The sequence below is a fragment of the Pseudophryne corroboree genome, chromosome 11, assembly GCF_028390025.1.
Source record: "Pseudophryne corroboree isolate aPseCor3 chromosome 11, aPseCor3.hap2, whole genome shotgun sequence".
In the NCBI taxonomy this organism is placed as follows: domain Eukaryota; kingdom Metazoa; phylum Chordata; class Amphibia; order Anura; family Myobatrachidae; genus Pseudophryne; species Pseudophryne corroboree.
Window position 1 is genome coordinate 181535142 of NC_086454.1, and position 17724 is coordinate 181552865.

Below are 17724 nucleotides of genomic sequence, written 5' to 3' on the forward strand. Positions count from 1 at the left end.
CTATCCAATTAACCTCGCTAAGACGGTGGGGGCTGCAGCTTATCGGGAATTTTGTTTCGCCAGCCTCAGGCAGGCAAAACCAAATCTCAGGGAGCAGCCTGTTTTCATGTTAAAACGGGGCTGTGGCCGGCGAAAACACACAGGTTTCACCAATTATGGACAGTTTTTGCATTATCCACCCAGTGCCAGGGACGCCACCCCCTAGAAGGCTGCACCACTGTGAGACCTAATGCTACAAATCTGTGCAAAGCTTAACACCCTGTGACAATATACTGTTGTTACACAAAAACAGGAAGCACAGTTTAGTTCACCTTTATTGAAAGAAAATACAAAGAACATTATTATTCATGATCATAAAAGATACTCAGATTTCATTGAAATTGTACTGGGAGTATAGTATTTTGCATATTGTCAAAAATGATTTATACAGTATATGATTACATTAATAAAATATTAATATTTTGTCAGTCATGGACATATTCCAACCAAACGTAATCACCCCATTGCCATTCCTTGTCCATAACTACTTCCCCCTAATAAAAAAACTTCCCTTTAAAAGTGTTCATTTGTTTGAGGTCTTGTTTGGTTTGGGGAACGGTTTCCCAGCATCAGTGACTCTTTCTTCACTAAGGGGTACATATACTAAGCAGTGATAAGAACGGAGAAGTGAGCCAGTGGAGAAATTTCCCCATCAACCAATCAGCAGCTCTGTATCATTTTATAGTATTCAAATTATAGATGTTACTTCAGTGCTGATTGGTTGCCATGGGCAACTTCTCCACTGACTCACTTCTCTGCTCTTATCACTGCTTAATAAATGTCATACCCTCCAACATCTTACACAGAAAAATCGGTACAAATCCGAAAAGGGGGCGTGGCATCGGGTAAAGGGGGGCGTGGCCACGCCCCTTTTCCTATACTTTCAATGGAAGTTTGGAGAGGCAACAATCGGTACAGACCATAAAAAAAAGGTACTGTACCTATTAAAAAGGTACAGTTGGAGAGTATGAAATGTCCCCCTAAGGAACAAAAAGGTGTCAACCAATAAGTTCATATCAGATCCACTGCCTCACACTGATGAAGTACTGTTGCTAGAAAGAGTCTATAATTAGGCAAATTTCCTCTGTACAGCTTTCTTCATAAAGCATTGCTATAAAGGAGTAGCACAGGGGAACGTCTACAAAAGATCAACCTCTTACTAAGATAACGTTTATGGCATTGTGTAATGGGGCTTTTTATTGCTTTTTGATTCTTTAAAACACAGGATATATCACCTTGTTTTAGCGTGATGTATATGGGATCTTGGGAAGCCCTCTCTCTGGATATAAATCTGAGAGAGGGCTTTATATAAATACTTTATATTCTTTTTCTGCAGCTAATAAATGTAATTTTAATCTATACTATTTATTCTGCAGTATACAATAATGTAAATTATGTTCCCCCATATAAAACAAAGATAATAATATATCATTTATAAATGGTGATTACATAATATATTGAATAACATACTATCTGAGCTTTGATTTCTGAGACTTGTGGTCTCATGGCTTTACATATGTAAATATAAGCATATTTGCAAGCATATAGGCATATTATTTATATACCATCAACTCCATAAATTGAAGATTTCAAAGGAAGACCTGTACATCTGAGCAAGCGGTAGATGATAGAATTATTACAAGGACATTGTATGGTCTTCTCACATTCCTTCATATTAATCACAGTTTACCTCATTGTCTAATAAAATCCATTGTCTAACACCAGATGGTACATTATGCCACAGGTGGGACAGCGAACATACTGTATCTGGACCATGAAAAGGAAATATACATTATTAAATGGTATCGATTCTAAAGTAACAGTGCCCCCCGTGGCTAAATTATGCGGCCAAATTATCATGGGAAATGTAGAATGATAGAATATTTTTGGGCTAAACCAATCATTCACAAGCATCTCTCAGACAAGGGAGTAATGTTTCTTTATTCATGAAGCTCTCTACAAAATATATATATATATATATATATATATATATATATATATATATATATTTAAAACAATAGGTGTTACATTGTAATGTCCCTTTAATAATATAGAAATGCTTGCAACCTTGACAGAAGACACCAGCATCATGAGAAAAGCCCCTATATCCTATGGATCAGGTGGTGGTATGAGTGTGTCTCGTTCTCTAATCAGCACCTCCATAATGACAGGGCTTCTGATTGATCCAAAGGTCAGGACTTGTTTTATTTCAGAGCTTCTACATCCTCCGGGGAATGTTCACCGACATGAGTCTCTATGGTTGTTTCTGATGCCTATAAAAACACAGAAGAATTGATATTATACTCCAACCTGCTTATTCATGTAAAATATACTGAAACTACTGTATGTGTGATATCCAGCTGCCCTTGTTTAATAAACTGATACAGTAGGCTGCTATCACCCCCAAATGTGACTGCTGTTATCATAGCGGGACGCTGGCACAACACGGTAACAGACCCCCCTTTTTTTTTTGCTCACCGGGTGACGTAAGTAGCACTGGTGACCCGACAAGCATCAGGACCCAGCACGCAGTGACAGGTCCTTTGAGGGGACGGACAGCTTTGGAGCCGCAGCCAGAAAGCCACCAGTGACAGACGGAGCAACCGAGTGGCGTGCTGAGGAGTAGTTGCGGAGCTGCCAGAGTAGCAGCTAGAACACATCGCCAGTGACCATGGTGCTGCCGGAGATACAAGCCGGGCAGGAGCAGGAGTGGAGGTCAGTCTGCAACTGGGACTAGAGCTCGATGTGAGCAGAGGCAGCGCCCAGGTACCCAGATACCCCTATCTGTCTTAGCCATTATCTGCCTTTTGTTAGAGACCAGCTGAAGAGTCACAACACCCAGTGGCACAAGAATGTGTTGTGGTTGGGGGGGGAGGAACGTATTTTTGTGCACCGCTCCACAATTACCCCCCCCCCCCAACACATGCGGGGAGCGCTTACCCCCAGATCACCGCAGGGACTCTGACTTAAAAACTCGTGCCCCATGTCCTGTCCTAGCCGGCTCTCACAGAGGCAATACTGGGAGGAGGCGTAATGCCTCTGTGGGAGCCAGCTAAAACAGGACACGGGACAGCATGCTGCGGCACCAGAGTTTTGAAGTCAAAAACTCCGCGGTGATCTGGGGGTAAGCGATCCACCTCCACAGAGCCTGCGCCTCTGACATTTTTTTTGGGGGTATGCTGCACCCTTGCCCCCCCCCCATTCCGATGCACTGACAACACTCCAGGGTTCAGTATGATTTACCGACGGACACAAATACAAATCGTGGCAGAAAGAGGTACAGATAGAGGCACAGAGAGGCCAAAGGGACACAGATAGAGGCAGAAGGGGGTACAGATAAAGGCCAGAGATGGAAAAGGGGGCACATAGCACAGAGAGATAGTAGGGGGTTCAAACGCAGGCATAGAGAAGCACAAGGGTGCCTAGATATAGACACAGAGAGGCAGTAGTGGGATACAGAGAGGCAGAAGGCAGGACAGGGTTTAGATGAAAGCACAGTCAGCCTGATTTTCAAAAGGGACTTGCTTCTTTTCCTTTTACATTATGGTGAAAGGAAGGAGTGAAAGATGTAGGCAATACTGTAGATATATCTAACAACCATCTGCTGACATTTGAGCAGGCAAGAGAAAAGTACCCGGTACTCCAGCATTATTTCAGGCAGAGCACAATGCGGACGCAGTGAATGGGGGCTTTTCCGAGCAGGATTGGCAGAATACAACCGATATTATGCTAAGATCCAATCCTTCTATTTCATTGCATTATACTGTCCTGAGAAAGCAGACAGATCATGAACAGGCTACATCAGGGATAAGTCAATGGTCGTCCTCTTTCCCCTCGTTAATGTTAAGATTTGCTTAAAAATCTGCGTAGCTCAGTAAGTTACTACCTGCAGCACAATACCAAGAACTGTTTTTAATTATTTTTCATAGGTCTTACTTCACACCTCACAGACAATATTTAGCAGGAATGACTTCTTCATATAACTGTTTACGGTGTCAGGCTCTTTAAGCAGATTTCCTCCATTGGTTTTGGTCTTGCCCTCTTCTACATCAATTCTGGCTTTCAGTCAGGAAGTTCACCCTAGACAATTTAGTAAGCTATATACCATTCACTGCAGAATGGGCTATATTCAGGATGTTACCTACGACACAAAGGACTGCTAATGTATGTAGAAAGCTATTGTTAGCAATTAGTGCTGCTGCCTGAAAAGTGATCTTACAAAACTGGATTTCAACTTCTTTGCAGATGTTTCAAAGTAAATTGTTCCATGTTTTCAGCATGGACTGGATAGAAACTTTCTTGAATAAAGTGCACTTAACCTAGAGATTTTTGGAGACGTGGGAAAGCTGTATTTCCACTGGGTGTGGTATTGAAAGTCGACAGTAACTAGGTCGACAATGTCTAGGTCGACCACTATTGGTCAACAGTAACTAGGTCGACAGGGTGTCTAGGTCGACAGGTCAAAAGGTCGACATGAGTTTTTAATGTTATTTTGGTGTCGTTTTCTTCGTAGAGTGACCGGGAACCCCAATTAGTGCACCGCGTCCCCTCGCATGGCTCGCGAGCTTCGGGCATGGTGCCTTCGCTCCGCTACCGCTTCGCTCGGCACAGATTACCGTTCCAATCGTAGTCCACGTGGATCGTTAAGTATGAAAAGGTTAAAAAAAAGAAAAAAATTGTGAAAAACTCATGTCGACCTTTTGACCTGTCAACCTAGAACATGTCGACCTAAAGACCCTGTCGACCTAGTTACTGTCGACCAATAGTGGTCGACCTAGTTACTGTCTACTTTCAATCCGGATCCCATTTCCACTTTACAGATAGAAAACACACACAGAACGGTGCACAGATAGAAACACAGACAGGCCGAGGCACAGAGAGGCAGAAAGGGGTGCATATTGGGGTACACAAAGAGGCACAGACAGAAAAAAGCACAGATAGAATTTGACAGAAAGAAGGGGCACAGATAGAAGCGGACAAACAGAAGGGGCACAGATATAAACACAGAGAGAAGGGGAAACATATAAATACCAACAGAAGGGGGAACAGATATAAACACAGACAAAAGGGGGCACAGACAGAAGTGGACAAACAGAAGGAGCAGAGATATAAACAGACAGAAGGAGGCATAGACATAAATACAGACAGAAGGGGGATCAGATAGAAACACAGAAAGAACGGGGCACAGATAAAAGGAGTTACAACAGGAAAACAGATAGAAGATGACTGTCACAAACTCATGGATGGATAAAGGATGCTAACCAATACCCTGGGATTGTTAGAGACCCTGAGCAGAGGTGCTGAGTCAAACATGCTGGTGGTGTTCAACAGGGACCCCCGCAAAGGTGGTTTTGGCTTCGCTGCACCTGACACGCAGGTCGAGAACCTCTTTATGGGTTCCCATGTAGGGAGTATGGTATACACTGGGCAGACACTGGTAATATGCAGATAGGCATATGGAGACTTTGTCAGCAAACAGCAATGGAGCCGGTCAGCAGGAAGTCAGGTACCAGGAACACAGAAGAGACAGGAACCACAGATGGAGCACAGGAGACAGAAATCAGGAATGGCACAGGCAGACAGGAACTAGGTATTAGGAATGCAAGTTCACAGGAAGCACATGGCCTAGCACTGCACTATAACGCTTGGGCAAGGTTTGGGAGCCTATACTCTGGCACTGTCCTGTACTCAGAGACATCTGTGCATAGTGCCGTCCCCTTTAAATCTGAGACAGAGCGACACACGCATACCTATCTGAGCCGCAACCACCTGTCAGTACTGGGACCCGACTGCTGAAGCTGGGGAGAGGCAGGTGAGGCAACCGGCACAGATCTATTGCAGCGGATACTAAAGGGTACCCACCTGCAGCACACCTGCTGCAGGATGGGAACATCAGTGCTGCCGGATCTGGTAAGTGCATGCCGAGCTCTGGCGCACTGTGACACCCCTCAAAATAGTTTTGAGGAACTTTTTGCTGGAATTTCCATAGAAGTTGAGGAGAATGAATATCTGAGGCCTTGACCCAAAAAACATTCTTCAGGACCATGGACCCTATTCAGCATCAGTTGCAGTTTTGCTAATACTGAATAAAGTCCCATATCCTTTCCAGTTCACCAGAAACTGAACTGAGACTCAAGAGATTCTGTAGTCCAGGATGTGTTTTACCTCTTAATCCTCTTGATAATCCAGTGAAATGGCAGAAGAAGCTCTGCTAGGTGTTGTTAATCAATTGAAAACCAGGGGTTTTAGGAGGGTAGCATGGAACACACTAGGTATCCTAAGTGTGCCTGGAAGTTTTAATCAGAATGCCACTGGATTAATTACATAAATCTTGGGAGAAAAATTAATAGTAGAGACTTTCAACCATAGATGCAGAATTGACAGCTACACCATATCCTCCGGAGTAAATAGAGGAGTTCTTTGTCTCTTCCTGTCGGCAATGAGCTTGTAATGAGATGAGGCTTTGCTTAAACTCTTCTTGACCTCCTTCCTAATGCTGAGGAAACGGTTCACAGTACCACGAACGTCTGGAAGTGATAATGACCAGTAGCCTGGCAATTCTGGTAGAAAAGGATGCAAACCATACTGGATGAAGAATGGAGAGAGTAGCTTCTCTTGAAGTTCAGGTGCCATAAATATTTTTCCTGGGGGAGTCTTAACTGATTCAAAATCAGCTTATCCTCCCAAATGTCATTACTCAGTGGAACAGAATGACTGAGACAAAGCATCAGCTTTATTGTTCTTGCTTCCTGGGTGGTAAGTGATGACCAGGTTGAAACGATTAAAGAATAATGACCATCTGGACTGATGGTAGTTCAAGCAGTGACCTGTTTTGAGATTCGTTAGGTTCTTGTGGTCAGTGTAGACTGGGGAAAAATATTGCCCCCTCCAACAAATTTTGCCATTCCTGTAGATCAAGCTTAATGGCTAATAATTCCTTATTCCTGATGGAATAATTTTTCATTACAGGAACAGAAGCCACAAGAGTACCATTTTCTTTCCTAATCGCTTTGAGAAAGCACCTACACACCCCCAACTTCTGATACACCCTCCTAAAGGAAAACAGGCTGGTCACAGTTGGGTTGTTTTAGAATGGGTGCCGAAATGAAACACTGCTTTAATCAAGAGAAGGCTTCTTCAGCCTCAGGAGGCCACATCCTGGTATCTTGGCCCTTGTTGGATAAGTACTTTCTGATGAACTGTCGGTAGAAGTTACAGAACCCCAAAAAGCATTGTATTGCTTTTAAAACAGTCAGACAAGTCCAGCTGACAATGGCGGTGAGTTTTTCTGGGTCCATCTGGAGACTAGAACCAGAGATAATGTACCCCAGGAATGCTTTTGTTTTTTGTTTTTTTTGCTCAAAGGAGTATTTTTTTTACTTTCATTAGAGCTGGTTTACTTGGAGTTGATGATTTGCTAAATCATCTGAGAATATTAGGATGTTGTCCAAATACACCACAACGTTTTTATATAAGAGGTCTCAGAAGATGGTATTCATATACTTTTGGAAGACAGCCGGTGCATTTCTTAATCCAGTGGTTCCCAAACTTTCTTGAATCACGGCACCCTAGAGTATCAGTATTTTTGTCACGATGCCCCTAGGATAAAAGTTATTTACTGATATATTTGGGAAAAAAATAAGATTTTACTCACCGGTAAATCTATTTCTCGTTGTCCGTAGTGGATGCTGGGGACTCCGTAAGGACCATGGGGAATAGACGGGCTCCGCAGGAGACTGGGCACTCTAAGAAAGATTTAGTACTACTGGTGTGCACTGGCTCCTCCCTCTATGCCCCTCCTCCAGACCTCAGTTAAGGAAACTGTGCCTGGAAGAACTGACATTACAAGGAAAGGATTTTGGAATCCAGGGTAAGACTCATACCAGCCACACCAATCACACCGTATAACTTGTGATAAACTTACCCAGTCAACAGTATGAACAACAACAGAGCATCAGACAATGGATGCCAACATAACATAACCCTTTATTAAGCAATAACTATATACACGTATTGTAGAAAGTCCGCACTTGGGACGGGCGCCCAGCATCCACTACGGACTACGAGAAATAGATTTACCGGTGAGTAAAATCTTATTTTCTCTAACGTCCTAGTGGATGCTGGGGACTCCGTAAGGACCATGGGGATTATACCAAAGCTCCCAAACGGGCGGGAGAGTGCGGATGACTCTGCAGCACCGAATGGGCAAACACAAGGTCCTCCTCAGCCAGGGTATCAAACTTGTAGAACTTAGCAAATGTGTTTGAACCCGACCAAGTAGCTGCTCGGCAAAGCTGTAATGCCGAGACCCCTCGCGCAGCCGCCCAAGAAGAGCCCACTTTCCTTGTGGAATGGGCTTTCACTGATTTTGGATGCGGCAATCCAGCCGCAGAATGAGCCTGCTGAATCGTGTTACAGATCCAGCGAGCAATGGTTTGCTTTGAAGCAGGAGCACCCAGCTTGTTGGATGCATACAGGATAAACAGCGAGTCAGTTTTCCTGACTCCAGCCGTCCTGGCTACATAGATCTTCAAAGCCCTGACTACATCAAGCAACTTGGAATCCTCCAAGTCACGAGTAGCCGCAGGCACCACAATAGGTTGGTTCAAATGAAAAGATGACACCACCTTTGGCAGAAATTGCGGACGAGTCCGTAATTCTGCCCTGTCCATATGGAAAACCAGATAGGGGCTTTTACATGACAAAGCCGCCAATTCTGACACACGCCTAGCCGAAGCTAAGGCCAATAGCATGACCACCTTCCACGTGAGATACTTTAGCTCCACGGTCTTAAGTGGCTCAAACCAGTGGGATTTCAGGAAACCCAACACCACGTTGAGATCCCAAGGTGCCACTGGTGGCACAAAAGGGGGCTGAATATGCAGCACTCCCTTAACAAACGTCTGAACTTCAGGAAGAGAAGCCAGTTCTTTTTGAAAGAAAATGGATAGGGCCGAAATCTGGACCTTTATGGACCCCAACTTCAAGCCCATAGTCACTCCAGACTGTAGGAAGTGCAGGAACCGGCCCAGCTGGAATTCCTCTGTAGGGGCCTTCCTGGCCTCACACCAGGCAACATTTTTGCCATATACGGTGATAGTGTTTTGCTGTCACGTCCTTCCTAGCCTTTATCAGCGTAGGAATAACTTCATCCGGAATGCCTTTTTCCGCTAGGATCCTGGATCAACCGCCATGCCGTCAAACTCAGCCGCGGTAAGTCTTGGAACAGACAGGGCCCCTGTTGCAACAGGTCCTGTCTGAGAGGCAGAGGCCATGGGTCCTCTGTGAGCATTTCTTGCAGTTCCGGGTACCAAGTCCTTCTTGGCCAATCCGGAACAATAAGTATTGTTCTCACTCCTCTTTTTCTTACGATTCTCAGCACCCTGGGTATGAGAGGCAGAGGAGTAAACACATAGACCGACTGGAACACCCACGGTGTTACTAGTGCGTCCACAGCTATCGCCTGAGGGTCTCTTGACCTGGCGCAATACCTTTGTGGCTTTTTGTTGAGACGGGATGCCATCATGTCCACCTGTGGCAGTTCCCATCGATTTGTAATCTGAGTGAAGACTTCGTGATGAAGTCCCCACTCTCCCGGGTGGAGGTCGTGCCTGCTGAGGAAGTCTGCTTCCCAGTTGTCCACTCCCGGAATAAACACTGCTGACAGTGCTTGCACGTGATTCTCCGCCCAACGAAGAATCCTGGTGGCTTCCGCCATCGCCACTCTGCTTCTTGTGCCGCCCTGGCGGTTTACATGAGCCACTGCCGTGATGTTGTCTGACTGAATCAGCACCGGTTGGTTGCGAAGCAGAGGCTTCGCTTGGGAGTTGTATATGGCCCTTAGTTCCAGGATATTTATGTGCAGACAAGCCTCCTGACTTGACCATAACCCTTGGAAGTTTCTTCCCTGAGTGACTGCCCCCATCCTCGGAGGCTCGCATCCGTGGTCACCAGGACCCAGTCCTGTATGCCGAACCTGCGGCCCTCGAGAAGGTGAGTACTCTGCAGCCACCACAGAAGAGACACCCTGGCCCTCGGGGACAGGGTGATCAGCCGATGCATCTGAAGATGCGATCCGGACCACTTGTCCAACAGATCCCACTGAAAGATCCTCGCATGGAACCTGCCGAAGGGAATGGCTTCGTACGATGCCACCATCTTTCCCAGGACTCGCGTGCAGTGATGCACCGACACCTGTTTCGGTTTTAAGAGGTCTCTGACTAGAGTCACGAGCTCCTGAGCCTTCTCCGCCGGGAGAAACACCTTCTTCTGGTCTGTGTTCAGAATCATGCCCAGAAAGGGCAGGCGCGTCGTAGGAATCAGCTGCGACTTTGGGATATTCAGAATCCAGCCATGCTGCTGCAACACTTCCTGAGAGTGTGCTACGCTGATCAGCAACTGCTCTCTGGACCTCGCCTTTATGAGGAGATCATCCAAGTATGGGATAACTGTGACTCCTTGCTTTCTCAGGATCACCATCATTTCCGCCATTACCTTGGTAAATATTCTCGGTGCCGTGGAGAGCCAAAACGGCAACGTCTGGAATTGGTAATGACAGTCATGTACCACAAATCTGAGGTACTCCTGATGAGGTGGATAAATGGGGACATGCAAGTAAGCATCCTTGATGTCCAGAGACACCATAAAATCCCCCCTCTTCCAGGCTTGCAATGACTGCTCTGAGCGATTTCATTTTGAACTTGAATCTTTTCAGATAAATGTTCAGGGACTTTAAATTCAATATGGGTCTGACCGAACCGTCCGGTTTCGGTACCACAAACATTGTGGAATAGTATCCCCTTCCCTGTTGAAGGAAGGGAACCTTTACCACCACCTGCTGGAGATTGTGAATTGCCGCTAACACTACTTCCCTTTCCATGGGGGAAGCTGGCAGGGCCGATTTGAGCTAACGTGAGGGGGTATCACTTCGAATTCCAGCTTGTATCCCTGAGACACAATCTGTATAGCCCAGGGATCCACCTGTGAGCGAACCCACTGTTTGCTGAAATTTCTGAGACGCGTCCCCACCGCTCCTGGCTCCACCCGTGGAGCCCCAGCGTCATGCGGTGGATTTAGTGGAAGCCGAGGAAAGAATTCTGTTCCTGTGAACTAGCTGTATGGTGCAGCTTCTTTCCTCTACCCCTGCCTCTGGCAAGAAAGGATGCACCTCTGACTTTCTTGCTTCTTTGTGATCGAAAGGACTGCATTTGGTAATACGGTGCTTTCTTAGGCTGTGAGGGAATATATGGCAAAAAATTTGACTTCCCAGCCGTAGCTGTGGAAACTAGGTCCGAGAGACCGTCCCCAAACAATTCCTCACCCTTGTAAGGTAAAACCTCCATGTGCTTTTTGGAGTCGGCAGCACCTGTCCATTGCCGAGTCCACAGGACCCTTCTGGCAGAAATTGACATTGCATTTATTCTAGAGCCCAGTAGGCAAATGTCCCTCTGGGCATCCCTCATATATAGGACAGTGTCTTTTATATGCCCCAGGGTCAGTAAAATGGTATCCTTGTCTAAGGTATCCAGTTGCTCAGACAGATTATCTGTCCATGCTGCTACAGCACTACACATCCAGGCCGACGCAATTGCCGGCCTCAGTAGAGTACCTGAATGTGTATAAACAGACTTCAGGATACTTTCCTGCTTCCTATCGGCAGGATCCTTTAGGGAGGCCGTATCCTGTGACGGCAGGGCCACCTTCTTAGATAAGCGTGTCAGAGCTTTGTCTACCCTAGGGGAGGATTCCCAGCGCATCCTGTCCGTTGGCGGGAAAGGGTACGCCATAAGTAACCTTTTGGAAATCAGCACTTTCCTATCGGGGGAATCCCACGCTTTTTCACATAACTCATTTAACTCATGTGAAGGGGGAAAAGTCACCTCTTGCTTTTTCTCCCCATACATATAAACCCTCTTGTCTGGGACAGGGTTTACCTCTGATATGTGCAATACATCCTTCATTGCTATAATCATGTAGCGGATGGCTTTAGCCATTTTAGGCTGCAATTTTGCATCATCGTCATCGACACTGGAGTCAGAATCCGTGTCGATATCTGTGTCAACAATCTTGGATAGTGGGCGCTTCTGAGACCCTGACGGCCTCTGCGCTGTAGGATCAGGCATGGGCTGAGACCCCGACTGTCCCAAGGCATCAGCTTTATCCAACCTTTTATGCAAGGAGTTTACATTATCATTTAACACCTTCCACATATCCATCCAATCAGGTGTCGGCGCCGTCGGTGGAGCATGTCATTCATCTGCACCTGCTCTGCCTCCACATAGCCCTCCTCGTCAAACATGTCGACACACGCGTACCGACACACCACACACACAGGGGATGCTCTATATGAGGACAGGACCCCCACAAGGCCTTTTGGAGAGACAGAGAGAGAGTATGCCAGCACACACCCCAGCGCTATATGACCCAGGAATCACACAGTAACTTAGTGTTTACCCAGTAGCTGCTGTATATATGATTAATGCGCTAAATTTATGTGCCCCCTCCTCTCTTTTTACCCTCTTTCTACAGTGAGTCTGCAGGGGAGAGCCTGGGGAGCTTCCTCTCAGCGGAGCTGTGGAGAGAAAATGGCGCTGGTGAGTGCTGAGGAAGAAGGCCCCGCCCCCTCAGCGGCGGGCTTCTGTCCCGCGATTTTGTGTAAAATTAATGGCGGGGGCTCATGCATATTACAGTGCCCAGCTGTATATATGCTGCTTTTTTGCCAGGAGGTAATCAATTGCTGCCCAGGGCGCCCCCCACCTGCGCCCTGCACCCTACAGTGACCGGAGTGTGTGGGTTAGTGTGGGCGCAATGGCGCACAGCTGCAGTGCTGTGCGCTACCTCATATGAAGACAGGAGTCTTCTGCCGCCGATTTTGACGTCTTCTTGCTTCAACCCACCGGCTTCTGTCTTCTGGCTCTGCGAGGGGGACGGCGGCGTGGCTCCGGGAACGGACGACCAAGGTTAGGTTCCTGTGTTCGATCCCTCTGGAGCTAATGGTGTCCAGTAGCCTAAGAAGCGCAACCTAGCCGCAGTTAGTAGGTTTGCTTCTCTCCCCTCAGTCCCACGTAGCAGAGAGTCTGTTGCCAGCAGAAGCTCTCTGAAAATAAAAAACCTAACTAAAATACTTACTTATTAGCAAGCTCAGGAGAGCTCACTAAAATGCACCCAGCTCCTTCCGGGCACAGATTCTAACTGAGGACTGGAGGAGGGGCATAGAGGGAGGAGCCAGTGCACACCAGTAATACTAAATCTTTGAGTGCCGTCTCCTGCGGAGCCCGTCTATTCCCCATGGTCCTTACGGAGTCCCCAGCATCCACTAGGACGTTAGAGAAATATTAGATTAAGTAAATTGTGCCTAATAGTCACGCTTAAGTAAATTGTGCTTACCAGTCGGCAGCAGCCCATAGAAGCCAGCTAGGGCTGACAATGAGACAGGATGCCAGCTCTCTGCTAATTGCAGCCCGATCTGGCAATCCAGAGAGGTAACACCTCCCACTGCACCTGCCTGTCCTGCGGATGACTGCCAGGTAGCACTTCCAACAGGAAGTCACTGCCACTCACAGTAAAGCCAGAGCAAATCCACCACTGGATCAGCAGGGTGGTTGATTTGACGGGGGGTGGGGGGTTGGTGGTGGTACTAAAGCCCTGTAGCCCATAGGTAAAAGCCACCACTGCATAAAAGCCCTAACCCTCTGTATAGACTACTGATAATACTAATGTATGCCAATGATACATCACAGTAAAACACATTGTGAGTTTTTATGAAAGTTGAAGTATGTTAATTTGAAACATTACTAATTTAATAAACAATGATTATATATATATATATATATATATATATATATATATATATATTAAAACAAAGGCACTACTATCACTGGGAGACACTGCCACCCAATGGGCACATTATTACCATTGTTTTATTGTTTTTAACATTATTCTATTGCTTGATTTTTGTTTTACTGATAATTCACTGATGCATCCATTTGGCTGCTGTATCTCAAGTGGTGTGCACAAATCTGATGTACTATGCATGACTGGTTTAAGCGTCCTGATTGGTGTTTGATGTCCATGTTACTGGGGTTTGACTTCGCAGCTGCCATGCGTTTTAGTTTCAGGTTTCTGTGTCCTGAGTGTTTAGATGTGGAGCAAATGTACAAAGTACCAACCAATCAGCTCCTAATTGCCATGTTGCAGGATGTGTTTGAAAAATGACAGGAGCTGACTGGTTAGTAGGTTATCTCTTTCCACTTTATCTCTCTCCAAGGCATAGCACAACTGCCCCACATCTAAAATATACCGATGGATATCGGGTTTTACCAAAATGAATGTCCAAGTCAGGAGTATCACCAATTCAAATGTTGGACACCTGCAGCTGGAGACCACAAAATACTTTCGGTTTATCATTGCAAAGCAATCTCCATCACACAACGGTGAAAGACTGTCCAAAGCCTATTATCTTCAGACAAAAAGGGAGTATTCACTCTCACGATCTAAGCCTGGAATCGGTACAACCGTACACATGTTTTTGTATTCCTTTCAATATATTCATTCAGAGAAACATGAATTATTTTCCACCAGACCAATAAACCGCTAGAACGTGCCTACACCAAATTAATTTACAATATTAACATCTAAAACAAAACAAAAAAACCCAACAGTTTACTTACCATCAAACCCAGACAACCTGCACAACATGTGCATAGACAAATAACTGCAACAAGGAAAGCTAAAAAGATGTACTCGAAGATCAGGATTCCAAATGCAAATTTATAAACCAAATCATTGCAACGTCTTGGATTATCCTGGTAGATTCTGAACACCCAGACGCTACCTGGGAAGGAAAAAGGAAAAGAGGGTCTTAAAGAATAAAGACAGTTGTTTTTAGATGTAATATTATTATATTTATATAAAAGTGTTTGCTACATTATCTATGTTTGCAGATCAAACTTGAGGTAGGTTGTTGGGGAGATCAGTTATTCCTGAAGTTCCATTTATGGGGCATTTCAAAAGAAGTTCAAACAAAAACGAATTCCGTATATTTATGGGTAGGGAGAAAGTTCTTGATAATGCACATTTCTGCTATTTATTATCTATAACTTTTTATGGATTTTGTTGTTCAATATTTTGAAAGACAACTTGATTTCAATCTAGCTTTTACAGATCTTTAAAATAAATATTTAGCAAATATTACTAATGGTAAGTGTCAAGGGCCCTGCACACAGCGCGATTCGCCGCCGAGCTGCCCGTCGGCGGATACGGCAGACAGGCGACCTGGCTGCGGGGGGGCAGTGACGTTTCTTCACTCCCCCCGTCTCCCAGCTCCATAGCAGTGCAGGTAAATATGGACGAGGTCGTCCATATTGGCCTGCATGCACAAGCGACGGGGCACCGGCGATGAACGAGTGCGGGGCCGCGCATGATTCATCGCTGGTGCCTCCACACTGAAACTTATGAATGGTATCTCGTTCATTAATGAACGAGATCGTTCATATCTTTCAGTCATATCGCCCAGTGTGTAGGGCCTATAAGAGTGTGTAGATTTCTTGGGTTATTACTGATATTTTGACATTGAGGTTTGATATAACATTACATTGGTGTTAAAACCATAACTTATTTCTGTTATTTAATCTTTAGATTACTAGAAGAGATAAGATGAGTGTGGTATGCCAGTGGCGTATTTATAATGGGTGCATGGTATGCAGTACACACAGATCCACATCCTGCACCCATTTCTTCAATACTTACCCCTCCGGAGTAACGCACCGGCAAAAGCAGCACCGTTTCGTGCATGAACAGTAGGAAAATCATTGAAAAATGGCCACCATCAGTCCTTTCCCCTGAGACCTGTGCATGTACACTACAGTTGGGCACAACTCTAAGGTCTGCTAGTGACCCTAGTGCTCAGAGTCTGCTGCACTACCAGCTAGAGAGGAGGGGGCCCAGATGGAGCCTGCACACGGGCCCCTTCCTCTATTAGTACGTCCCTGCAATTAAATACACCCCTGCAGTATGCGGTCACATTACAGACAAAGTTCTTGTTGGCAACATTATCTGGATCACATGATGTCGACCCTGTTGAAATGCTAATTAAAATAGGATTTTAATACCTACCGGTAAATCCTTTTCTCTTAGTCAGTAGAGGATGCTGGGGACACTTCAAGAACCATGGGGTATAGATGGGATCCGCAGGAGACATGGGCACTTTAATAAGACTTTAAAAGGGGTGTGAACTGGCTCCTCCCTCTATGCCCCTCCTCCAGACTCCAGTTATAGGAACTGTGCCCAGGGAGATGGACAGTTCGAGGAAAAAGGATTTATTTTGATTTAAACTAAGGTGAGATACATACCATCTCACACCTCAAGCACGCCGTACAATATGGCATTCAACCCAACGCATGCAACGCCATGAATACCGACAGCAACAGACTGACTATAAACGCAACACAACACGTGTGTAACCATAACCAATAACTGCAGATACAGTACACACTGGGACGGGCGCCCAGCATCCTCTACGGACTAAGAGAAAAGGATTTACCGGTAGGTATTAAGATCCTATTTTCTCCTACGTCCTAGAGGATGCTGGGGACACTTCAAGAACCATGGGGTTTATACCAAAGCTCAAGAACGGGCGGGAGAGTGCGGATGACTATGCAGCACTGATTGACCAAACAAGAGGTCCTCCTTAGCCAGGGTATCAAACTTGTAAAACTTTGCAAAAGTGTTTGAACCTGACCAAGTAGCTGCTCGGCAAAGCTGTAATGCCGAGACTTCCCAGGCAGCCGCCCAGGATGAGCCCACCTTTCTGGTAGAATGGGCCTTCACCGATTTTGGTAACGGCAATCCAGCCGTAGAATGAGCCTGCTGAATCGTATTACAGATCCAGCGTGCAATAGTCTGCTTGGAAGCAGGAGCCCCAATCTTGTTGGGATCATACAGGACAAACAGAGCCTCCGTTTTCCTAATCTGAGCCGTTCTGGCTACATAAATTTTCAAAGCTCTGACCACATCTAAAGACTTCGATTCCGCTAAGGCGTCAGTAGCCACTGGCACCACAATAGGTTGGTTCATGTGAAACGATGACACCACTTTTGGCAGAAATTGCTGACGAGTTCTCAACTCCGCTCTATCTTCATCGAAGATCAAATAGGGGCTCTTGGGAGACAAAGCCGCCAATTCAGACACCCGCCTTGCAGAGGCCAAGGTCAACAGCATGATCACTTTCCAAGTGACGAATTTCAAGTCTACCTTACATAAAGGTTCAAACCAATGAGATTGCAGGAACTGCAACACCACGTTAAGATCCCATGGTGCCACCGGGGGGCACAAAGGGAGGTTGGATGTGCAGCACACCTTTCACGAAAGTCTGAACTTCCAGAAGGGAGGCCAATTCTTTTTGAAAGAAAATTGACAAGGCCGAAATGTGTACTTTAATTGAGCCTAACTTTAGGCCCGCATCCACACCTGCTTGCAGAAAATGGAGAAAACGGCCCAGCTGAAAGTCTTCCGTAGGAGCCTTTTTGGATTCACACCAAGACACAAATTTTCTCCAAATATGGTGATAATGTTTCGCCATTACTTCTTTTCTAGCCCGAAGAAGTGTGGGAATGACTTCACTGGGAATACCCTTTCGGGCTAGGATCCGGCGTTCAACCTCCAAGCCATCAAACGTCTCGGTACACG

General features: G+C 45.8%; 1 protein-coding gene across 3 annotated transcripts in view; it reads right to left on the bottom strand.

Annotated features, from left to right (window-relative positions):
- Window positions 1-296: 296 nt before the first annotated feature.
- Window positions 297-17724, bottom strand: part of LOC134969283 (transmembrane protein 272-like) — a 183111-nt gene continuing 165683 nt past the window's right edge. For all 3 annotated transcript variants that reach the window (XM_063945131.1, XM_063945130.1, XM_063945132.1), the window contains 2 exons: window positions 14709-14872; window positions 297-2312 (listed from right to left, as the gene is read on the bottom strand). In XM_063945131.1, coding sequence (XP_063801201.1) covers window positions 2244-2312; window positions 14709-14872 — 233 coding nt within the window. In that variant the 3' untranslated portion in view covers window positions 297-2243. The remainder of the gene's footprint in view (window positions 2313-14708; window positions 14873-17724) is intronic.